Source organism: Mytilus californianus, unplaced genomic scaffold (genome assembly GCF_021869535.1).
Source record: "Mytilus californianus isolate M0D057914Y unplaced genomic scaffold, xbMytCali1.0.p SCAF_13, whole genome shotgun sequence".
NCBI lineage: Eukaryota > Metazoa > Mollusca > Bivalvia > Mytilida > Mytilidae > Mytilus > Mytilus californianus.
In genome coordinates, this window is record NW_026262615.1 from 22635663 (window position 1) to 22662253 (window position 26591).

The window sequence follows — 26591 nt, forward strand, 5'->3', positions numbered from 1 at the left end:
TAATATTGTTTTTATGATGCCCAAATGATTACTGTAAATTCAGAAATTATTGCGAGGTTTTTATTAATGCGAATAATGCGACTGAATGAGTATCGCAATAATAAGAACTCACATTCTGATATCTTATTAATATAACTGCATGCACATTTTCCTTAAATCGCAATAATTAATCCTGCATTTTAGTTTGTTCTTCTACATTCGCAATAATAAATGCACGCAATAATTTCTGAATTTAAAGTACCATGATTGCCTTTTGTTATTAAATCTAAAGGGACTTAAATTGGGATAAGAAAAAATGTCCGGCTGTATCAAATATTTTTGGCAAGCCTTGTTTGAAAGCCTACACATTTTAATTTTTTATCATATGTCTAGAATGCAAAATTACATAAAAAACTACCCATCATTTCTTTAACCTTTTATAGTCATAATAGATATGAATGATGAAATGAACTATCAAAAACTGAAAGGGAAGATAACTCCAAAACCTACAATAAATTCCATTGTAAATATGGAAGATAACTACATAACCTGAATACATTCCATTGTGAATATGGGAGATAACTCCATAACCTGCAGTACATTCCATTGTGAATATGGGAGGTAACTCCATATCCTGCAATACATTCCATTGTAAATATGGGAGATAACTCCAAAACCTGCAGTACATTCCATTGTGAATATGGGAGGTAACTCCATATCCTGCAATACATTCCATTGTAAATATGGGAGATAAATCCATAACCTGCAGTACATTCCATTGTGAATATGAGAGATGACTCCATAACCTGCAGTACATTTCATTGTAAATATGGGAGATGACTCCAAAACCTGCAGTATATTCCATTGTGAATATGGGAGGTAACTCCATAACCTGCAGTGCATTCTATGTAAATATGGAAGATAACTACATAACCTGCGGTACATTCTTTTGTTAAATACAGGAGATAACTCCATATCCTGCAATACATTCCATTGTAAATATGGGAGATAAATCCATAACCTGCAGTACATTCCATTGTGAATATGAGAGATGACTCCATAACCTGCAGTACATTTCATTGTAAATATGGGAGATGACTCCAAAACCTGCAGTATATTCCATTGTGAATATGGGAGGTAACTCCATAACCTGCAGTACATTCTATGTAAATATGGAAGATAACTACATAACCTGCAGTACATTCTTTTGTTAAATACAGGAGATAACTCCATATCCTGCAATACATTCCATTGTAAATATGGGAGATAAATCCATAACCTGCAGTACATTCCATTGTGAATATGAGAGATGACTCCATAACCTGCAGTACATTCCATTGTAAATATGGGAGATAACTAAATAACCTGCAGTACATTCCATTGTTAATATGAGAGATAACCTATTAACCTGTAGTACATTCTTTTGTTAAATATGGGAGATAACTCCATAACCAGCAGTATATTCCATTGTAAATATGGGAGATAACTCCATAACCTGCAGTACATTTCATTGTAAATATGGGAGATAACTCCATAACCTGCAGTACATTCCATTGTAAATATGTGAGATAACTCCATAACCTGCAGTACATTCCATTGTAAATATGGAAGATAACTACATAACCTACAGTACATTCCATTGTAAATATGGGAGAAAACTCCAAACCTGCAGTACATTCCATTGTAAATATGGGAGATAACTCCATAACCTGCTGTACATTCCATTGTAAATATGGGAGATCTCTCCATAACCTGCAGTACATTCCATTGTAAATATGGGAGATAACTCCATAACCTGCAGTATATTCCATTGTAAATATGGAAGATAACTCCATAACCTGCAGTAAATTCCATTGTAAATAATGAAGATTATTTTATAACCTATAGTACATTCCATTGTAAATATGGATGATAACTACATAACCTACAGTACATTACATTGTAAATATGGGAGATAACTCCAAACCTGCAGTACATTCCATTGTAAATATGGGAGATAACTCCATAACCTGCTGTACATTCCATTGTAAATATGGGAGATAACTCCATAACCTGCAGTACATTCCATTGTAAATATGGGAGATAACTCCAAACCTGCAGTACATTCCATTGTAAATATGAGAGATAACTCCATTACCTACAGTACATTTTTTTTGTAAATATCAAGTCAATTTTCCTTTGCAGTACATTTCATTGTTAATTAAGTCAGTTTTCTTTCATGACCTACAGACAGTATGAGAAGAAAAGTTACTCATTACATGATGTACATAAGTTTTATACTAAGTGAATATTAAAAATAAAAATGTCTTGCCTTTTTGAGGATGAATCACATTATTTACTTACTTGCACAATCTTCCTATTCACTCATTTTAGTCTGCTTAGTTGATGTCCTCAGCATACTGAAAGTTAATCACAGCACAGTGTCAATATTACTATAAACCAACTTATTTTCGCTGACACTTTATTTCATGTTTAGCCCTTTCTAGTCCATTTTGGCTGCGATTTAGTTTTGCTATTTTCACATTTACAAGATGTAGTTAAATAAGGGAAGATTCAAGATTTACAAATTTTGTCTACGTGCAGAAGTCACGAAAATTAGTTGGTTTAGTATATTATTCTGTTCATTTATCAATAAGACTAACATTATATTGAAAGTATAAAAGACATTCATTATTTTTATACGCCCGTTTACGGGACGTATTATGGTATACCGTTGACCGTCCGTCCGTCGTCAACATGTCAGACATTAACTCAAAAAAGCTTTAACCAATATGCATGAAACTTTGATGAATTGTTTATATCTATTGACGTGAGCTCCCTTTCGTTTTTTTATAAATTTCAGATTAAATGTTTCCGATTTTTGGGGTTTTATTCATTAAAAAAGGGGGATTTTCCAGTTTTCCGGCAATAACTCAAGAATGCTTTCACCAACTTGCAAGAAATTTTGGTGAATTGTTTATATCTTTTGACATGAGCTCCCTTTTGGATTTTTATAAATTTTAGATTTAACGTTTCCGAGTTACAGGGTTTTATTCATAAAAAAAGGGGGATTTTCCAGTTTTCGGCCAATAACTAAAAAATGCTTTCAGCAGTTCTCATGAAACTTTGGTGAATTGTTTATATCTGTTGATGTAAGCTCCCTTTAGAATTTTATAAATTTTAGATTTTACATTTCTGAGTTATGGGGTTTTATTCATTAAAAAAGGGGGGATTTTCCAGTTTTTGGACAATAACTCAAAAATGCTTTCAGCAGTTCTCATGAAACTTTGGTGAATTATTTATAGCTATTGATGTAATCTCCCTATTGATTTTTATAAATTTCAAATATGACATTGAGAAGAAATTGAACTTTATTTGTTTATAGTCTGACAACAGATTTACTAAGTATTGCGCAACAGCACAGTGTATTGCACAACAGCAAGAAATCTTTAATTGAATATAAATTCAATTCATATAACCAATTTCAAGTTCTTTGCCTACATTTATTCAGAAACCTATAATATGTCAAATATTTAATTACAATCCAAATTCAGACCTGTATCAAGCTTGAATATTGTGTCCATTTTTGAACCAACTGTTCAGGGTTGGACCTCTGTGGGCGTATCCAGCTGCGCTCAGGGAAGCAGTTTATTAAGATAAAGTCTCTTTGATATCATACCTCCTTCTTTTTTTCATGCCCCTGCTGCAGCAGAGGGAGAAGTTCTAATTTGGGTGGCGTCACTTATACTTTTCTCGAGTGATGTTCCTTTATAACGTTTTTTGCAAGCGGGGGCATCATCTATGTCCCATGGTCACATTCTCCATTTATTTCTAGTTAATTGTGAATTGAATGTAGATTTTGTAACTTTTACTGCTGATTCACTATTATTTACAGGATACCAATTTTTGTTAATTTTGTGGATATACCTGGTTAACCATGAATTTAAATGTTCTTCAAAGTACAAACTATCTATAGGTTGGAGTGGAGACTTCGGCAAAACCATGAAAAAAGTTATACATATAAGTACAAATTGGTATCCACAAGAATAAGTGAATCCACAGTATCCAATATAGAATGGGAATGACATAAATAATTACAACAAATTAATCTAACCAGAAGATTTGTAAACATAAATTGTCCTTGCTGTAAATATATATCTTTCTATAACAAATTATTCACACTGTTTGTTTTTTATGCCCAAACCACAAGGCGAAGGGGGCATTAAGGATAACCCTTGACTGTCCATCCTTCCGTCTTTCCATCTTTTAAGGTCTTTCCATCCTTCCCTCTTTTCGTCAGTCCCATTTTCCTTTGAAAAGCAAGCTTGAGCTAGGGCATTCATGTCCTCAGACACATTCTTCTTTTATTTTTTATGGCCCACCTAGGGGCATTATGTTTTTCGGTCTGTGTGTTCGTTCATTCGTTCGTCCGTCCATTTGTCTGTCTGTCCTGCTTCAGGGTAAAGTTTTGGTCAAGGTAGGTTTTGATGAAGTTGAAACCCAATCAACTTGAAACTTAGTACACATGTACCCTATGATATGATCTTTCTAATTTTAATGCCAAATTAGAGTTTTGACCCCAATATCTATGGTCCACTGAACATAGAAAATGATAGTGCGATTGGGGCATCCTTGTACTATGGACACATTCTTGTTTAAATTATTTGTTGTAACAATAACATTTTCACTCCACCTTAGATGCTGGTAAATTATATCTAACAGCAGATGCATCGTTTGGAAGATTTGGTGACAAGGCTAAATTTACACTACCACTCAATGCCACAACCAGTCAAAATCTGAAAGTTAAATATAGAAATACTGGCAGCAGAAATGATAGCTCTGGATCTTTAGAGGTATTTGAGTGTTGAGAGGGCTAGACATAGTATAAGATGGTATTCAGTAAATTGAAAAAAATCACTTAAAAGAAAAAAAAACACTGCATAGCAATATATGAGGGTCTGAATGGGGTTTACAGAATAGAGAATAATGGGCCAATAGTACAGAAAAATGGGCAAAAAAAATGAAGAATAAAGCAAATTAAGAAAATTAGGCCAATAGATAAAAAAACATAGCATAATGGGGTGCTTAAAAGTAAAGAATAGAGAATAATTGGCAAGATTTATAAAGAATAGAGAAAAATGGCTTAAAAAATTAAAGAATGCAGAAATGAAGGATCCCTATCCAGACCCTCACATATGCCTCCACAATCAGCAAAGAAATGTGAGGATTGGTGTTAAATGAGTGAATATGTTGTAAAAATACTTTGAGAACATAGATATAAGAAGATGTGGTATGAGTGCCAATGAGACAACTCTCCATCCAAGTCACAATTTATAAAAGTAAACCATTATAGGTCAAAGTACGGTCTTCAACATGGAACCTTGGCTCACACGGAACAGCAAGCTATAAAGGGCCCCAAAAATTAAAAGTGTAAAACCATTTAAAAGGGAAAACCAACGGTCTAATCTATATAAAAAACGAGAAACGAGAAACACTTATGAACCACATCAACAAACGACAACTACTGAACATCAGATTCCTGACTTAGGACAGGTGCAAACAATTGCAGTGGGTTTAAACGTTTTTATGGTACCAAACCTTCACCCTTATCTGAAACAATAGTGTAGCATCTAAACATAGAAAGACAGACTATAAAATATCAATTGAAATGGCTTAACTCAATCAAAAGACATATTAACACAAGTGAACATACACTGAAAGAATAAATTTGATCTATGATACAATGTAAATACAAAATCAATAAAATAAGGGATGAATAATTAAAGTAACAGTTTTATACCGCTGTGAAATGTTAAACAATTTCAGAAAAACAACAATAAGCTAGAACAAAAATCCGCCATTTTAGGCATTTAAAATAATATTAATACACAATTAAATTAAAATAATTTTGTTGTTAGGTATACAGTTTAAATTGAAAGGAAATATTATTACAAAATAAATAATTTTGATATTCATAGTATGAAGAAGTGAAAATTTATAGTAAAACTAAACACTTATCAAAGCTGGTATATAGACCAGATATAACCCCAATAAGTAAACATTAAATAACAAAAAAGCATTTCAAATTGTGTCAACAGGTCAAATTAACAAGAAAGTACGATTTGAGAGTACTCGCAGGTAATGACAGCTAGTTAAAAGTCAAAAACAATTAATAATAAAAAATCATGCATCAGAGACTAAAATCAACTAAAACACATCCCAGGGATTTAGTATTTTAACGTCATGGACAGTCAAAGAAGACATGACTTGTGCAATGCCAAAATAAATGTATCAACATGCAGTAGGAAAGTTAGGAGTTAACCTTTTTATAGATAAAAATGAACATGGGTGTGTCTTTTATAGTACATCCCGTTTGAAAAGAATACAAATTTAGTTATGTTTTAATTTGCTGATGACAAAATCGATATTAGTGCCAATGTAAACTATATTCACAGATTTAATTACAACATTTGTAAGATAACCTATACTAATAAGTTTGTTTAAAGGTTCGATGAGTTTACACGGATCACAAAGTTTTTAGTACAATATAAAGTAAAATTTAGGATGTGAAATACCATTTTAATAAGTTTTTTACAAGTACAGCCAAATTTACTAATCAAATCTTTGTAACTATGAAAGAATTTAGTAAAAGTTTTAAGTAATTTATGGTAACGAAATCCCTGACTTAATAATTTATCAGTGATGCATTGATTACGTTCGTTAAAATCTATGACATCACTACACACACGGGCATAACGAACTAGTTGGGATATATAAACACTGTATGTTGGAGCCAAAGGAACTTCACCGTCTAAAAAAGGAAAATTTACAATAGTGAAAACATACTTGTTTAAAAGTGAAATACATCCACCACCATCCTACTCTGGGCTGTCAATTTAGAAATTTTCCCGTCTATAGAGTTATATTCATTTATGGCACTTTAAAGTATGCCATTATTTCTCACAAGGCACTTTTATTTGAAAATAAGGGGAAGTTTATTCAACAAATTTATACAATGAGAACTGTTTATAAGTATCTATATGCAGTCATCAACCCAATAACATAAAAAGTAAATTGAGACAACTTGTTTGAAAAAAAAAGATAATAGGAATTGCAACATTAAAAGAGAGAACTTACCACTTAAAAAGAGATCACAGGAATTGTCATATAAAAAGAGATCACAGGAATTGCCACTTAAAAAGAGATCACAGGAATTGCCACTTAAAAAGAGATCACAGGAATTGCCATATAAAAAGAGATAACATGCATTGCCACATAAAAAAAAGAGGAAATGCCATATAAAAAGAGATCACAGGAATTGCCATATAAAAAGAGATAACATGCATTGCCACATAAAAAAAAAGAGGAAATGCCATATAAAAAGAGATCACAGGAATTGCCATATAATAAGAGATAACATGCATTGCCACATAAAAAAAGAGGAAATGCCACATAAAAGAGATAACAGAAATTGCCATATAAAAAAAGATAACAGAAATTTTCACATAAACAGAGATACCAGAAATTGTCACATAAGAAGAGATAACAGGAATTGTTACATAAAAGGAGATAACAAAAATTGTCACATAAGAAGAGATCACAGAAATTGTCACATAAGAAGAGATAACATAAATTGTCATTTAAAAAGAAATAATAGAAATTGCCACATGAGAAGAGATAACAGAAATTGTTACATAAAAGGAGATAACAAAAATTGCCTTATAAAAAGAGACAATAGAAATTGCCACATAAGAAGAGATAACATAAATTGCCACATAAGAAGAGATAACAGGAATTGCCACATAAAAAAGATAACAGAATTGCCACATAAAAGGAGAGAAATTGCCTTAAAAAAAAGAGATGATAGAAATTGCCACATAAGAAGAGATAACAGGAATTGGCACATAGAAAAAAAGATAACAGAAATTGTTGAAAAAGCTGCACAGTACAACACAGCATATCGACATCCAAACAATCCAAAAAAAAAAGATCTGCAGCCAAAGACAAACAAAACAACAGGGTCCATATAGCCTGAATCGATACACTTTATATGTTTGAATGGCATTTTTTCAAATATATTCCAAAGAACATGTATATTTTATTCAAGGTAAATTTGAACCACAATGGAGTTACAAATCAAATATTTATGAAAGATCATCTGGACACCAATGGATCATGGGAATCAGCTTGTGTGCCAATGTCACAGTTCTCAACAGGGGAGGTAATCAATGGTGAACTGGAATTTGTTGCCACTAGAGGGAACTCATATGCTGATGATATAGAAGTAGATGATGTGGAACTGATAGGACATGAATGTCGAAGTAAGTGTATACTTCTTAAACAGACAAACAAATAAATTGACAATGAAAACCAACTTAAAACCTAACAAACATCAATATAATCAAACGAATTGTAAAAACATAGAATCATTGGAATTAAAAAATGGTGAATAAGATTATTTTTCAGATAATACCTGATTTTCTGTTAAAATGAAGTCATTCTTTTGATTTTGATAGGAAAAATTCATAAATTTTGTACTTTGAAGCAGACCAGTTAAAAATGTTCAAAAGGCTTTCTAGAAAAACTAAATACATTGCATGTAGACTTATTTCATAATGTCATCTTTAATAACCTAGCAAGCATCACAAACAGAAATGTATTTTTTTTAATTTTTTTTTTTTTTATTTGATTTAGAACTTGGCATTGTTTATTGGCAAAAATAAGTTGGTTTACAATATACTTTAATTTTGATAACATTGGAAAAAGATAACAGGGTAAATGAATATATTTTTAACACAGCATGCTCCTTCATACTCTCACTCAATCCAACATACTTGGGCTACACTAGTTTACCTCTGTTTGTCCTTCTGTACGTCTGTCTGTAACACGTCTTTGCTGATCTTTTTCAGCCACTAAGAATCAGAGCTTCTTTGGTATAATGCTTTATATTGGTTATCTATATTATGTTACACATTTTCAGGATTCCTTTCTTTTCATGTGTACCAATATTGGTGGATTAAGGAAGGCTTGCATTTTCGTGGATATTTTTTTTTGCTTGGTTTTGTCCAAGTCTGCAATACAATCCTTTGAAAAAAAAATAGTTTGTTAAACATTTAAATTAATGGTTCACATGTGACCACAAAATCCCTGATAGCTGTTATCCCATGACTCTATGTCATTTATGTACTTCCTGTTTGCTTCATGCATGTATTTCTTCACATTGATACACATACAAGAAACTACAAATCATAGCTTCTTGATATTTGATACCAAGTTTTAAATTGTTATGAATGTTCACTACTCTTGTTTTCGACTTTTTGTCAGATATTCAGAATCCTCTAGTTTTATCCATGTTACGTGCCAATAAAAAACTTTGCCCACTATTGGCACTAACCCCTACTTTTCTTTTCATTATTATATTACATATAGTTTAAAAAGCCATATTTGATAATTATAGGTGTCAATGTTACATGTATGAACAAACTTAGAGAAAAACTTTTCCCGCCAAATTATTTTTTTTTTTATCAATTGATTATATCTCAAAAACTCGATCACGGACCTGTAACTTTTTTCTACTTTTTAAGTTCCCTTATTTATATACTATCAATTTTTACATGACTTTTAAAAAGCATGTTTTTTTTAAACAGAGGGAACATCCTTACACAAGAAGGTTGTCTAATTTCTATTGTCCCCTTCCACACTATATGTTTCCTTCTATCCAAAAGCAAGACCAGGGTATATAAATTAAAGTGAGTGAGCAGGGGCTCACACTACATCTTGTTAGAGGGTCTGGATGATACATCATTTCTGTATTATTTCATTTTTTTTTTAATTTTCACTATTCTTGGGGTTTTTTTGGCCCATTATTCCCTATTATTTTTTTTATCTTGTTCTATAAAACCTTTCCAGACCCTCTTGTTAATCAATTATTCTCTATTCTTTTTTTATCTCATTATTCTATAAAACCCTTCCACTGACCCTCTCATTAATCAAAGATCTTTCTGTTGTAGTTTTTGCGTCATGTGATTTCCAGTCAGCCACATTCTGTCGTTACACCAGATTATCAGAGTCCAGCTTTGCTTGGAATTGGGGAACATACAATCTGATGCAAAACTCTTCTCTGGGACAGTATGTTCCAAGAGTAGATCATACAGAAGGTACCAGTTCAGGTTAGTTTTAACTGGATCCCTTCTCTGGGACAGTATCTGCCAAGAGTAGATCATACAGAAGGTACCAGTTCAGGTTAGTTTTAACTGGATCCCTTCTCTGGGACAGTATATACCAAGAGTAGATCATACAGAAGGTATACCAGTTCAGGTTAGTTTTTACTGGGTCCCTTCTCCGGGACAGTATGTACCAAGAGTAGATCATACAGAAGGTACCAGTTCAGGTAATATTTTACTGGATCCCTTCTCTGGCACAGTATGTACCAAGAGTAGATCATACAAAAGGTACAAAAGAACTAATTTTTTTTACCAAATGTGAAATAAGTTCCGGAACAAAATTTACATCTCCATGAGTTTTGTTCCAATGTTAAAAGTTTTAAAAAAGTGAAATAATGGGGTACATTTGCAATTGAAGGCATGACTGTAACTATAGGACGAAGAAAAGAAAAAAGGCATCGGAAATGTATCATAATTTGTTTTTATGTTTTATGTGGTATTCCTTCTTGCTTCCTGTTAACTGTCATGGGTGTTCTAGTCATTCATGTACTTATGTCATGGCACATGTACAGTTTCAAAAGAGTGTCTTTTGTTTCTTCATGGCTTTTAATATAATTGATCAGTCACTTTGTCCTTTTTAAATTAGTAAAAATGTTTATCTTTAACTATACTTTTTAATGCCCCTGATTTATGGGCATTATGTTTTCTGGTCTGTGTGTCGTTTGTTCGTCCGTCCGTTTGTTCGTTTGTTCGTCCGTCCGTCTGTCCCGCTTCAGGTTAAAGTTTTTGGTCGAGGTAGTTTTTGATGAAGCTGAAGTCCAATCAACTTGAAACTTAGTACACATGTTCCCTATGATATGATCTTTCTAATTTTAATGCCAAATTAGTGTTTTTACCCCATTTCACGGTCCAGTGAACATAGAAAATGATAGTGCAGATGGGGCATCTGTGTACTATGAACACATTCTTGTTTTCTGAATGATTTTTCTTATTCTACTCTTTTCTGGTTCTTAAGTGTCATTTTGATATTTTATTAAACATTTGCTATACTTCACAGGATCCAAATTGGATTTTACACTTTTGATTTATTAATTATCAATATATAATACATGTTTTATACAGTACTAACTGTAGATAACTTTAAACTCACTGGTGACAAATGCTCAGTATATGAGATAACTTGTTTAACCAATGGAACATATTTCACAGACAAGGAACTTATTTCACCAGGTGAGGAACAAATCTCACAAACCCAGAACTTATTTCACCAGGTAAGGAACAAATCTCACAAACCCGGAACTTATTTCACTAGGTAAGGAACAAATTTCACCAAATCCAGAACTTATTTCACCAGGTAAAGTGTGGAACTTATTTTATAGAGATGGAACAAATTATATAGAAACTATCTGTGAAAAAAGTTCTCCCAGAACATATTTCCTGTGATATAAGTTCCACTGGAACTTTTTTCACAGGAACAAATTTTGGCTCACATAAATGTGTTTAGAGACCTCTTATGTCTGTACACCATTCCTATAAGACCTACAATGACCATTATCATGTATTTGACCATTAATCATGTTTGTGTTTTTAAGAAGTATAATATACTACTTTTTCCTTACTTGAATAGTTTTGGAAGACAGAAAAATACTTTTTCCTTAATGTATAGTTTTCCAAAAGATTTAAAACTTTTTTAATAAAACAGTTGATTTTCTTATTCTTGTAGGAGGTTACATGTATACTTCAACATGTTTGCCCAACACAACAGAAGGAAATATTGCCCATCTTACTACCCTTCCGTTTGATGTGCAGTCATCCATACCAATGAAGGTGTATTTCTATTACCACATGAATGGACTCAACATGGGCACGTTCTTAGTTACTGTAAACCAACACAGTAATGTTCTCAACTCATCTATGGTATTTTCAATGGCTGGAAGTCAGAGTGATGAATGGTATTATTCTTGTGTGAATCTACCGTCTGGTAATACATCGGTAACATTTTCAGCTGTTTTGGGTGACGGATGTGATTCTGTGTTCGCCCTTGATGATGTTGTGATTTCGGAGGGAATGTGTAAAGGTAAGTGTCATATTTTCTGTGGCGAATAATTATTATATCAATATCAAAGTCTTAAACCATGAAAATGTATTTCCATATTTTGTTAAGTTTTCAAATTTTCATCTTTAATCTTTTCAATTCCACTGTCTTTTTTACTTTACTAACCTTACTACACTGCTAATTTTCGAAGTTCAAGTTTTAAAGAATCCAGGTATCTTTAGTATAAATAAAAATTGAAAAGTTCAGGATATAGTTAGGTATACTGTATTATGTCTATATCTATGATTATTTTAGTATATTTGAAACAGCCAGTAAAGAATGGTTACCTTTGCATGCTTTTGAATTTTGAGAAAAAAATGTGTGTACATGTATTGGAATATATTTGCAGAACAACTGAATGAAGTAACATGTAACTTTGAGGGGAATAACACTTGCCAGTACTCCTCCAATTGTACTATAGGGTCTAAATATCAATGGTCCAGACAACAAAGTAAGACTCCATCAGAAAACACAGGTCCGTATGGTGATGCTTACGGTAATCTTGGAGGTAATTTATACTTAATGTTGATACAAATGGGGATATATTTGCAAACAATTTTTTTTTTGTTCCTCCATGGTCCATTCTAAAAGCTTCTTTTTTCGACATTGTTTCTTTCATCACAACGCCAGTGTGACATGTGAGAAATAACTCCTAGAGAGAATAACTAAAACTACCAGCATGCAGTACATGAGGGGTCCTGATCCCGAAATCCTGGGCTTAAAAACATGGAATCCCGAGGTCCTGAATTTAAAACAATTTAAATCCTGACATCCCGAAATTCGAAAAAAGAATTCCCGGATCCCGAAAGGATCAATCCCGAAATCCCGAGCTTAAAAACGCCCGATCCTGGAGTCCCGATAAAGGTCCTATCCCCCCTCAGTACAGGTTTGCTCATGTATTCATATCATAATAAATACATTACATGTATGTTTCACGAAAATTCGTTAGTTTGATTGGCTGACAACAATCGCGCATCATGCATTAGAAAATTAACCTTAATATCAAAATGAAATGTTACACTCGTGATGACATGTGCTTCTACAAAAAAGTGCACAGGTAAATAAAATAAAAACTTGATAAAACTTTTTTTCATGGTCTTATTATCATAAAAATTTAATTATAAAAAATGAATGCTTCTTTTTGTAATTTTATTGGGGTGTGAAAGTGTTGATCGTGCACACTTTTTTAGAAGGAAGAGCTTCTGCGCTTCATACAAAATGTGCTTCTGTCAACTCTTTTACACCCCAATGAATTACAAAAAGAAGCATTCATTTCTTAAATGACTGTGCAACACTTACAGAATATAATGAAGTAAACAATAAAGAAATAAATGGTGCTAAACATTACACTAGCATTAGTTGCACTTAATGTCTCTAAATCCCAAAAATATAGGACACATATAGCAGGCTTCTACTCTCTCCAATGACATACAGAGAAATATTTACTGTGGATTCATTTATTTTCATGGGTACCAATTTAGTTTGGAAAAGACAAGTAAATGAAGTTTCTTTAGTGGGACAGGCTTGAAATTTTTACTTTTAACTATTCAGTACAGATTTAGTAGAAATGTATAAGCAGATAGTAAGTAAGTTTTTCATAGTTTATATGAGATATTCATACTTTTCATTTTTTTATCAGTCATAAATTACCAAGAGACATTATTGTAATTGTCATTATCATTCAAAGAGGGATAATTTCAAAATTTGTTTTACATTTACAGGACATTTTATGTATGTTGAGAGTTCCCATGGACAACCAGGCGATACAACCTACTTATCCTTCCCATCATTCACCAGTAATAATCCCAGTAGTTTATATTTCTCCTACCACATGTTGGGAGATGATATCGGCACTTTAGACATCCTGTCACATGACACTCGTACCTCCACTGAAACCCAGCTGTGGACAAAAACAGGGCAGCAGGATATGGCATGGATTAAAGGATGTGTCACCTTACCACCTGACACTGAACAAAATATTTATTTTGTGGCAACCAAAGCTTCGGGATTTAAAGGAGATATAGCAGTAGATAATATTTTTGTTATTGATGGTAGTTGCCCAGGTAATAAAATAAAGTTATTTTTCTATTAAATGTACTTACACTTTTGGAATTTTAGCTGAATTTGTTCTGAATGTCCCCAGATCTGTCTCCGGATATCCTAATCTGGCGTCACGCAACATCACTTTTTAATTATGAGATCAAATGTTTTAAATAGTGACGCAAAATTTAGCTGGAACTTGTTTGACTTTTAAGTAATTGCTGACTTTGCATATAAGTGTAAATACGTCTATTGTAAGGCAAATTATACTTTCAACATTTGATTAATTTTTTCTCTCTAATTATTAGTTGATTTATACTTTCCATGACTGGATGATTATATTTATTAATCAATGTGTGGTTTTTTGCTGAACTAGTATACATTTTTGTTTAGGGGCCAGCTGAAGCTCGCCTCTGGGTGTGGGATTTTCTTGCTGTGTTAAAGACCTTTTGTGGCCCTGGGCTGTTTTCTGCTTTTTGGTCGGGTTGTTGTCTCTTTGACACATTCCCTGTTTCCATTCTCTATTTTATTTGTTTGATTTCAGCTCTTCATTTTTTTAGCTCAGCTGGCCCATAGGGCCAAGTGAGCTTTTCTCATCACTTGGCGTCCGTCATTCCTCGTCCGTCGTTGTTAACTTTTACAAAAATCTTCTCCTCCGAAACTACTTGGCCAAATTTACCAAACTTGGGCACAACCATCATTGGGGTATCTAGTTTAAAAAATGTGTCCAACGACCCCGCCTACCAACCAACATGGCCGCCATGGCTAAAATTAGAACATAGGGGTAAAATGCAGTTTATGGCTTATATCTCTGAAACTAAAGCATTTGGAGTAAATCTGACATGGGGTAAATGTGTTCATCAGGTGTAGATCTATCAGCCTGGAAAATTTTCAGACAAATCAGACAACCCGTTGTTGGGTTGTGGCCCATGAATTTGTAATTTTAAGGACATTTTGCAGTTTTTGTTATTATCTTGAATATTATTATAGATAAGAGATAAACTGTAAACAGCAATAATGTTCAGCAAAGTAAGATCTACAAATAAGTCAACATGACCAAACTTGTCAATTAACCCCTGAAGGAGATATTGTCCTTTCGTCAATTTTCGAAATTTTTGTAATCTTTTACAAAAATCTTCTCCACTTAATCTACTGGGCCAAATAGAATTAAACTTAGCCACAATTTTCAATAGGGTATCTTGATTGAAAAATATATTCCCGATGACCCTGTCATCCAACCAACATGGCCACCATGGCTAAAAATAGAACATTGGGGGTTTACTGTAGAAGTCTAAGGGAAAATTGTAAAAAAAACAATTTCAAATGGTCACAACTTGAAAACTAATTTAAATAATGATAAGGGGTCTTCAGTAACTATAATGTAAGACTACAGTGGGATGACCTGCTTTTAATTTAACTACTGGGCCAAATTAAACCAAACTTGGCCTCAATCATTATTAGGGTATCTGATACTATTTATTATGATTTTAACCTTATTTTACATGATTTCCAAAAACACAGTAGATTCAGGTGATCGACACAGGCTCTTCAGGGCCTCTAGTTTTTACTTTCCTCTGACTTTGATAATTGTGAGGTCACAGAGAAAAAGAAGGAAAGCATGTCTGATGCCCTCACACAGAAAAAACATATTCATTTTAGCAGCATTTATGTTATTAAAATATTAACTTGATATGGTAACATTACCTATTTTATACTCACTGCCCAAATCAAAAATAAATCATGTGTAATTATTAGATTTTTCAGTACATATCTAACAAGTCCAATGAAGGAACCAGATTTGGATCATGTAGGTTGCACTTCTGTAAATATAGACAATGCAATTTCCCATTGGAACTCCTTTTACAGCTAAAACTTTTACTATGAATTTTTGCAGAATGAAAAGTTCATATGCACTACAATTTTTTTCAAAGGTCAAAACAGAGGGCTGTGTAGCATATTTTCAACATTTATATGCCCCAAAATTCTTAAAGTTTAAACTCATACTTAAATTCTGTACTACCCCTACTTTCACTTTGGTTTTCCTCAGAATTCAATTTGGCCGCTATCCATGTGAATTCATACTGGTAATATTCCCAAGTTATGTCTCCATGAGATGCAATATAAAGATCATATCTGGGAACAAGTACGTAAACAAAACAAAATATGTATGAATATTATATATCTCCTGAAAAGATGCGTGGTTTGTGAAACAGCTGTATTTACAAAGTGCAACCTGTAGAAGGGTAACAGGTAGTCAAGGCAGCAGGCAAGAACAATATCATTTAAAAAAAACAGAATAAATCCTGACCAAAAATGAAACTAATAAGAAAACAATTAAGTTTAACCTTTCTAAATGGTGCAGAGTGCTTCACAGTATCATGAATTATGTCAAAATGAAGCAATAATCTTGTTGGTTGCTTCTTGAATACCCATACTGTTATATTATTCCTTATCTTCCAAATTTGATATCTTCTCCTGTCCGGGACATGTTCCTAATTCTATATATCATTCTAGCCAATTGAACCATAGCCACACTTTAAGGCAATCAATCAGAACAGATATTTGTTAAGTAATCATTTCAAGATGACGTCAATATCAAATGAAACTAATAGCTTTGCACCATGATGCAAGCAATAAGGAGATGTGGTACTACTGTGGATTCATTATTATTCGTTGGATACCAATTTTCGTGGGTTTCGTGGGAAGAGGTGAACCACAAATTTAAATGTTCATCAAAAAACAAATTTCTATCAGGTTGTAATTTTTTTGCAGACTTTGGTAAAACCACTAAATCACTTATCCACGAAAAGGCAAAGTTTTCTTCCAATCCATGAAAAATTGGTACCCACGAAAATAGATGAATCCACAGCATTACCCATGAGACAACTAATTACCAGAGACCAAAAGATGCGGATTTACCGAAATTAAGATCACTTTACAGCCTTCAACAATGACCAAAACCCACACAATATAGAATGCTATAAAAGAAGCCAACATTACAAAATACAAAACAATTCAGAAGAGAAAACTTACAACCTGATTTATGCTGAAACAATAAACAAATCAAATATGACATACAGTAACCAATAACAATTACTGAATGACAGGCTCCTGACTTAGGACAGGCATACATATAAAGGAGGTGGGGTTAGCCCAACCATCACCTAACCTTGGACAGTGGTGCAAACAAAGATTAACAAATTTCTTTCCTTTTGAATCTTGGCGGAATATCTTTGATCCTTGATTTAAACTGACTTGAAGCTCGCTGTTTTATTTCTGTGTATTTATTTTTTTTATTTTGTAGAGACCAATGTGCCATGTGATTTTGAGGATAAGACTTTCCTATGTGGTTACAAAAATAACACAAATCTGTTAGAGGATGGTGGTTGGACATCTGTATCATATGATTCAGATAATATGGCTGTAGCAGCTAGTTCAAATGCTGGTATGTTATACTTATTGACAAGTTAAGTTGTGCAGGCCTTTGAAGAACTATCATTGTTTTATCTTCATTCTCTGCATTCTAAAGCCATAAATTGAACCATAAATTGAACAGGAAATATATGGATCAGTAGCATGCTGTCAGTTTGTAGCGAAAGTCATGGCCAATTCCTATTGGTAAAAAATAATTATAATAATAATCAAAATTGACAACAACACTTCAAATGGTCTGCAACTTTATTTACTATAGTCTACATGTTTCGCCTGCAAGGCAGGCGTCATCAGGACAATTTACATACAGAAATTATTTACTGAAGTACCCAAACTGGTATCTTGAATTTGACGTCACAATGTGTGTTGTCAAGGTGGGAGAAACAAGTGTTGCATTCATTTGCATTATTTGACAACCCGACATACCAAGGTATCCACTTCATGGGCTCTACCGAAAGGATTCACACAGGCGTTGGTTCACCAAACGGAGTTTAATTATAATAATAGTTCTCATGATCAAATATCAAGAAATGTCATCAAATATATATACTGGAAAATGAAAAATAGAACAATCACCCACTAAAATATCAAATTATGCCGCAAATTTTGATTCAGCAACTATTCCGCTAGTTGTAAAGCGATTTTTAAAAGCATTGCCTTTGTTTCTATGGTGACACTACTATATTTGTAATCTGGGTCAAGAGGTCATTATGCCAAACCTGTCAAAGTAGATTATTCTTCTGCTGTGTTAAATATCCTGTATAAGAATGAGGAGATTTTTCTTAGTTTAATGTATTTATAGAGTCAAAAGATTAAAACAACAATGGCTGATTAGTGAAGTTTTAAAAACATTGATTTGATTTATAGATGTAAATTGCATTGTTCAAAAGTTTAGATAAGTTGATTGCACAGCTTCAATTCACGAAAAACCATTGGAAGAGTCTTTTGTTGATGAAAAGTGTATCTGGCATGACAAATTATAAGTCTGGTATCTTTGATTTATGAAGAATTTATCATGGTTTTTTTGTGTTTTTTTTTTGTAGGAAGGTTTTTATATTGTGATTCAAATATGGCCCAAGACGGATGCAGTGTATTATCACCAACTTTATCGGTAACTGAGAAATCCTGTATAAGTTTTGATTACTATACAAAGTTTCTGACTGGATATAATGCTTCATTATCTATATATATGATGTCCTACCGTTTTGGAAATGTTCTCTGGACACCTACCTGGAGTATGAGAAGAGACTCAGGGGCTTGGAGTCTAGGACAGTTTAAATATATAGGAAATTTAACAGATGCCTCTCTAGTCATTGACATGCAACTTGGACAGGCTGGAATCGACAATGTCAATATTGTACCAGGAGATTGTCAAGAACTATGTAAGTGAACTTTTATTTTAACTAGATTCACTTCAATATTAATGATAGTTCTGTATACAAAACTTCCCAGACAATGGCATTTAGATTTGCCCTGCCCTGCCTACGATTGAAGAGGGCCATTATGTTTTCTAGTCTGTTCATCTGCTCATTTCTTTCCATGCATCTGTTCACTGTTCATCCATTTGTCATCAGGTGAAAGTTTTTGTCGAGCCTGCAACTTTTGTCGCAGAAAGCTTGACATAGGGATAGTGATCCGGCTGCGGTGGCGTTAACTAACTTCTTAAAAGCTTAATATTTCAGAAGGTAGCTATAGAAGAGCTGGATGCTTCATACTTTGTATATAGATGCCTTATGATATGAAGTTTCTGTCTGTCATATGTCCATTGTCCTTGACCTCATTTTCATGGTTCAGTGACTACTTGAAAAAAAAGTGAATATTTTTTGTAATGTTAATTTCTCTCTTATTGTAAGTAATAGGATAACTATATTTGGTATGTGCGTACCTTGCAAGGTCCTCATGCCTGTCAGACAGTTTTCACTTGACCTCGACCTCATTTCATGGATCAGTGAACAAGGTTAAGTTTTCGTGGTCAAGTCCATATCTCAGATACTATAAGCAATAGGTCTACTATATTTGGTGTATGTAATGATTGTAAGGTGTACATGTCCAACTAGCAGGTGTCATCTGACCTTGACCTCATTTTCATGATTCAGTGGTCATAGTTTAGTTTTTGTGTTTTGGTCTATTTCTAATACTGTATGCAATAGGTCAACTATATTTGGTGTATGGAAATAGTTTACGATGTACATGTCAGTCTGGCAGGTTTTATTTGACCTTGATCTCATTTTCATGGTTCATTGCTCAATGTTAAGTTTTTGTGTTTTGGTCTGTTTTTCTAATACTGTATGCAGTAGGTCAACTATATTTGGTGTATGTTAATATTTTACGATGTACATGTCAGTCTGGCAGGTTTTATTTGACCTTGACCTCATTTTCACGGCTCATTGCTCAATGTTAAGTTTTTGTGTTTTGGTCTGTTTTTCTAATACTCTATGCAGTAGGTCAACTATATTTGGTGTATGTTAATATTTTACGATGTACATGTCAGTCTGGCAGGTTTTATTTGACCTTGACCTCATTTTCATGGTTCATTGCTTATGTTAAGTTTTATGTTTTGGTCTGTTTTTCTTAAACTTTAAGCAATAGGTCAACTATATTTGATGTATGGAATGATTGTAAGGTGTATATGTCTGTCTGGCAGGTATCATCTGACCTTCACCTCATTTTCATGGTTGATTGGTCAATGTTCAGTTTTCCTGGTTAACTTTTTTTTTAGATATCTTAAGTAATAGGTCAACTATATTTGATGCATGGAATGATTTTAAGGTGTACATGTCTGTCTGGCAGGATTCATGTGACCTTGACTTCATTTTCATGGTTCATTGGTCAGTATAGAATTTCAATGGTTTGGTCTGTTTCTTTTATACTATAAGCAAAGGTCATCTATATTCTGTGTATGGAATGATTGTATTAAAGGTGTACATGTATTTCCAGCTTGGTTTATCTGACCTTGATCTCATTTTCTTGGATCATAAATGTTAATGTGATACTTGTAGTAAAACTTTATATGTAGGACTATCAACATAAAATCAATGGTCAGTATAGTAGGCGAGACATTTCAGCGTGTGCAATTTTGTTGGATTAGGTATTAAAATAAGAAGATGGTGTATGATTGCCAATGAGACAACTCTCCTGCAGAGACCAAATGGTGTAGAAGTAAGCAACCATAGGTCACAGTAATGCCTTCAACAAAGACCAAATCCAATATTGCATGGCAAGCTATAAATGGCCCCGAAATGACAAATGTAAAACAATTCAAACAAGAAACTAACAGCTGGATTTATGTACAAAATAATAAGGAAAAACAAATATGATATACAGCAACAAACAGCATCCTTTGAAATACAGGCTCCTGACTTTGGACAGGCACATACAGAATGTGGTGGAGTTAAACATGTTTGCAGGCACCCAACCTTCCCCCTAACCTGGGCCAGTGATGGAACAGCACAACATAAGAACAAACTATAAGAAATAGTTGAAAAGGGCTGAACTCCTGAGATCGATACAAAGCTCAAAAAACAAAAAGACACAAAGCATAGATCTGAGAGTACTCGCAGTTAGTTCAAAGTCAAAAATAAATAAAAGGTCATGTATCTGACTAAAATATGTAGTTGATCACCATTGTCTGTTGCCTGCTTAACGTCCAGTGACATGTTAATCATAAAGTTGTGGTCACATCACATTCGAACTAAGTACACATGTTTATTATTATGTGGACTTCTGAAAATATATTTCAAAATAAAGTTTTCACTCCTTTTCATAGTTCATCAGGATTGTAATGAATCAGGGTAAATTTTTTGGTTAAGTTAGTAACTTAGTTAGTTGTGGTCACATTACATTGAAACAGAATGCATGTTCACTGTTATGTGTTTTGATTGTTCATGTGATAGTGAGAGCAGGGCGTGGTGTTCAATGGACACATATTCATGTTTTATTTTTGCTGTAGGGATAAATCATTTTACCAATTGTTTAGTTTGGTTGAATGATAAATATTTCATAGAAATACATACAGAGTTACAGATTTGGCTCCAAGAATCATGTCATCATGGTGTTTTTTAACTTCTATGATGTCATAACTAGTCAAACTTCTATGATGTCATCACTTCACCTAGGGGCCTTGGTTGCCAGGTGGTCTAAGTAGTTCAACTGTCAACACTGAGGTTGTGAGTTATAACCCCACATGTGATAGGTGTGTTTGACTCCAATCTTAATTGACTAGGATTGTCTCTTTTCCTGCTGAAGGTCGGTGTTTGTCTCTGGGCACTCTGGCTTCCTCCATAAAAAAACTGACCTTTACGAAATAGTTAATGGAGCTGAAAGTGGCATTAAACACCAATCAATGACAACTATAATTACAAATAAATATATAGAATAAAAAACATCTTGATTATATACAATAATGAAGAAAATACGAAATTAAAAAAAAAAATTAAAAAAGATTAAAAAATTTTGTTTTTAAATCTAAAACCGTCTGTAGTTGTGTATAATACGCATCCCATCTACCAACTACATTTTTTGGGTAGAAAAGTGTGTATTATACACAACAAATTATGGTACACTTAATTAATGAATGTTTTTGTTCAGTATGTATTGGTTTTTTTTCATTTTCACTTATTATAAGATTAGTTTACATACGGCTACTGAAGTATTACCAATGCTTTATCATTAGAATGTCCAGGAAAGTTTTGTTAGAATGTTAAAATAATAATTAATTTATTGATATAGAATCCAATATAGAATTGTGAGACGCAACACTACGAAACACAACAAAAACATTTGGATACACAGAAATAATGTCAAATCTTGGAGAATAAGCCTAAATATATTAAAAATGAAACACCACTTAAATATACAGTCTGACCACAGCTAAGGGGGTTGGCTGCTCCATATAACTGGAAAATAGTTATATAAAATCATGTTGATATAACTATACTTAAGTATCTTTTTTATAGTATTATATATTATATATAAGAAAGCATATTTCACTAATTATTGCCTCTTTTTCCGTTCTTATATGTACAAATGATACTTTGTTTTCCAGCTTGTCCAGGACAGTTTAGTTGTGGTGACTATTGTATAGATCTGAGTACAGTTTGTGATCTCAATTTTGACTGTGACGATCATTCAGATGAGACAACATTGTGTGGTATGCTGTTTATTTAGATTCAATTAAAAAAATTTATAGATAGGTTTCGATTGATGCATTTTGATCAAATGTTATGTCCCTTTTGTCACCATGTTGGAGATCTAAGAAAGAGCACATCAATTTTCAGAGTATTGAAAAAGATTGATACAGTTTACCTAAAAATCATTTAAAATCATTAAAGAAACAGATTCCACCACTGAATTTCGTGGAATACAATATTGCTCCAGTCTGGACAGTTTAATTAAAATATTTGAAAATTTAACTGTCTCAAGGGAGTAATATTGTATCACTCTCAATACTGTGGTAAAATATTTCTCTTATTCTTTGGCAATTTATCCCTTTCTGTACCCATTGTATAAAAAAATTTAATCAACATATGGTTGCCGATGAATTCAGAAGATGATTGGCTGATTTTAAGGGTCATAACTTTTATCAGCTCACTGGATTAATAGAAATTTGCTAACAGGTGTTCTTTGTGGAATATTGAAGGCACTTGAAGGGGTTTTTCGTTAACAAAAATTAAAGTTTATTTGATAATCATTAGAGAAACAGATTTTTACATAGTTACTCTTGGATTATCCAGTTTATACAATCTCGATAATTAAATTATCAATTTGAAAGTCCTTGCCGAGGCTCGGACTTACAAATGTTAGAATCTATATATATATTATCAGTTTAGAAAATAATTTATATAGTACTTAAAAATATTAATGCTATTAAAGTTAGAAACAAATTTAGTGGAAGTTGAAGATGCAAGCACAATAATAATAATATAATATTGTTTACTTATTTAGTTATTATTCTCAGAAATAATGAAATTATGATATTCTAAGTATTGGCAATATAAGACATGTAATATATGGATTATGCATGGCTTTAGTCAATGAATAAAAATCGATCTGTAGAAAGCCGAGTTTCTGAAATTTCTGCCAAAATAAATGTATTCCTCAAGAAACTGTCTTTTTCATTACAGATAGAACCATAAGTTGTGACTTTGAAGACAAGTTCCGGTGTGGATATTACAGTAGTAATAATGTAATGGAGTCAAAGCAAGTTATCTATCAAGAATGGATATATGATCATACTTATGGCAATAAAGCAGGTGAGAGAGGGGAAATAATTACAGTAGTAATAATGTAATGGAGTCTAAACAAGTTATCTATCAAGAATGGATATATGATCATACTTATGGCAATGAAGCAGGTGAGAGAGGGGAGATAATTACAGTAGTAATAATGTAATGGAGTCAAAACAAGTTATCTATCAAGAATGGATCTATGATCATACTTATGGCAATAACACAGGTAAGAGAGGGGAGATAATTACAGTAGTAATAATGTAATGGAGTCAAAACACTTAGTTATCTATCAAGAATGGATCTATGATCATACTAGACTAATGCTTTTAGAAAAACCATTCAGAGGAGTAAAAACATAAATACTCATTTAAAACCATAGATCTTCCAATTTTAAAGTGCACAAATGCAATGTTTATGTATGCATTAGGTCCTCTTGTGCTAAAAATTCCCCATGGAGATTTTGAAAAAGGTATGGTTTATTAGAAACTGTAAAATAAATAACTTAAAGAAATTAAACAATTAAAAACTACCAAATATGCATCGTTATTTTTTAAAAGTTACAATTTTATCATTTAAATTTCATTTGATATAAACGAAAGGGGATGTGGGGTATGTATAGAATGAGACAGTAACCCAACCACACAAACACATCAAAAGACATCTAGGGATCAACATGAAGTCTTCAACAATAGACAGGTGTCTAAAAAAATAAAGAATAGAGAATAATGGGCAAAAAGTATAAAGAATAATGGCCTAAAAAAATTATAGAATACAGAAATGAAGAACCCCCCATCCAGACTTTCATACATTGAACTTTCAATCATTTTTTTTAATTTTCAGGGACATTTTATGGAATGGTCAGTTATACTGCCAGCAATTTCAGCTTCAACTCTCCAGCAGAAAAGGTTACAGTCTCCTCATGTCTATCACTGTATTATATAGGTCATGCACATTTATTTGGGTTTGAGGTCAAATACCTTGACCTTGGTGTCATATCCTCAAATAGAACATCAAACAGCACAATGTTTGGTGATGCTACCTTGCCAACTTTGTCCAATATTTGGAAACCAGCTCAGGTAAGCTTCCTTGGATAATGTGATCCATAGTTGAAAACATTTTTTGTTAGAATATCTGGAAAAAAGATTAATATGGAGAAAAAGAAGTTTTCAAGTTTTTAATTACAATTAACTACTTTAAAACAGGAATATTATTATGATAAATTTCCTTTTAAAGAGATGAATAGAATTTCATTAGACAAAATCACTTCAAATATATTTTGAAGGAAATAAAACCCTAGAGAGATTTTAGGATCAGTAAATTTGAAACATGCTAGGTTGATTAACATTAACAAAGTAATGCATCAAACTCCAATAATTTATTGTACATTCTACAAAAGTTTTAAAATGAAATGAGTTCAATTGTTTAAAAAAAATCTGTAAGTGGTCTTATACTTGTGTTTGATTTTTATGATAACCCACAATATCTTGTTTTTCATAATATATGTGTAACAACCTATTATATATACTTCAGGTAGATCTCCCCTTATATGGCAAAGTTGAAAAAATTGAACAAAATAAAAAATATTCTACTCTTGCTAAAAACAGTAAAAAAAAAAACGATCAAACACGTCATTTTTATCATTCAGATAAAAGTTTTACAAATGAATTGCATTCTTCTCTTGAAATTTGCACATTTCATTAAAAATCTTGACTGGTTGTTTTCAGCTATTTATCAATCCAAGATGGCGGAAGACACCTAATCTACCTTAAGTGTTATTACTATACATATTTTTGGTCAATCAAATGTTTACTTTTTATTTTATTTTCAGATGGCTATTGAACCAGGAAGGATTGAAATCAACTTTTATGTATATGATTATGTCAACGATGTGAAATACTTTGGAATAGATGATGTTAATATAACCCCTGGAGATTGTCCTCCATTGGGTAAGTTTACTTTAACCCCTGGAGATTGTCCTCCATTGGGTAAGTTTGGAATAGATGATGTTAATATAACCCCTGGAGATTGTCCTCCATTGGGTAAGTTTGGAATAGATGATGTTAATATAACACCTGGAGATTGTCCTCCATTGTGTAAGTTTGGAATAGATGATGTTACTATAACCCCTGGAGATTGTCCTCCATTGGGTAAGTTTGGAATAGATGACGTTGATATAACCCCTGGAGATTGTCCTCAATTGGGTAAGTTTGGAATAGATGATGTAACTTTAACCCCTGGAGATTGTCCTCCATTAGGTAAGTTTGGAATAGATGATGTTGATATAACCCCTGGAGATTGTCCTCCATTTGGGTAAGTTTGGAATAGATGATGTAACTTTAATCCCTGGAGATTGTCCTCCATTGGGTAAGTTTGGAATAGATGATGTTACTATAACCCCTGGAGATTGTCCTCCATTAGGTAAGTTTGTAATAGATGATTTTACTATAACTCCTGGAGATTGTCCTACATTGGGTAAGTTTGTAATAGATGATGTTACTACAACCCCTGGAGATTGTCCTCCATTGGGTTAATTTGGAATAGACAATGTTACTATAACCCCTGGAGATTGTCCTACATTGGGTAAGTTTGTAATAGAGGATGTTACTATAACCCCTGAAGATTGTCCTACATTGGGTAAGTTTGTAATAAAGGATGTTGCTATAACCCCTGGAGATT

General features: G+C 32.9%; 1 protein-coding gene across 3 annotated transcripts in view; it reads left to right on the plus strand.

The window, feature by feature from the left end:
- The window catches only part of LOC127723375 (MAM and LDL-receptor class A domain-containing protein 2-like), a 210865-nt gene that overhangs the window by 113637 nt on the left and 70637 nt on the right, over positions 1 to 26591 (plus strand). For all 3 annotated transcript variants that reach the window (XR_007992046.1, XR_007992047.1, XM_052229951.1), the window contains exons 39-50: positions 4657 to 4811; positions 8066 to 8279; positions 9969 to 10127; positions 11845 to 12198; positions 12566 to 12724; positions 13938 to 14279; positions 17561 to 17701; positions 18732 to 19070; positions 22733 to 22837; positions 23811 to 23939; positions 24756 to 24991; positions 25744 to 25861. Coding sequence is in view for 1 of the 3 variants with exons in the window: in XM_052229951.1 (XP_052085911.1) it covers positions 4657 to 4811; positions 8066 to 8279; positions 9969 to 10127; positions 11845 to 12198; positions 12566 to 12724; positions 13938 to 14279; positions 17561 to 17701; positions 18732 to 19070; positions 22733 to 22837; positions 23811 to 23939; positions 24756 to 24991; positions 25744 to 25861 (2451 nt within the window). In the remaining 2 variants the exon portion in view is untranslated. The remainder of the gene's footprint in view (positions 1 to 4656; positions 4812 to 8065; positions 8280 to 9968; positions 10128 to 11844; positions 12199 to 12565; positions 12725 to 13937; positions 14280 to 17560; positions 17702 to 18731; positions 19071 to 22732; positions 22838 to 23810; positions 23940 to 24755; positions 24992 to 25743; positions 25862 to 26591) is intronic.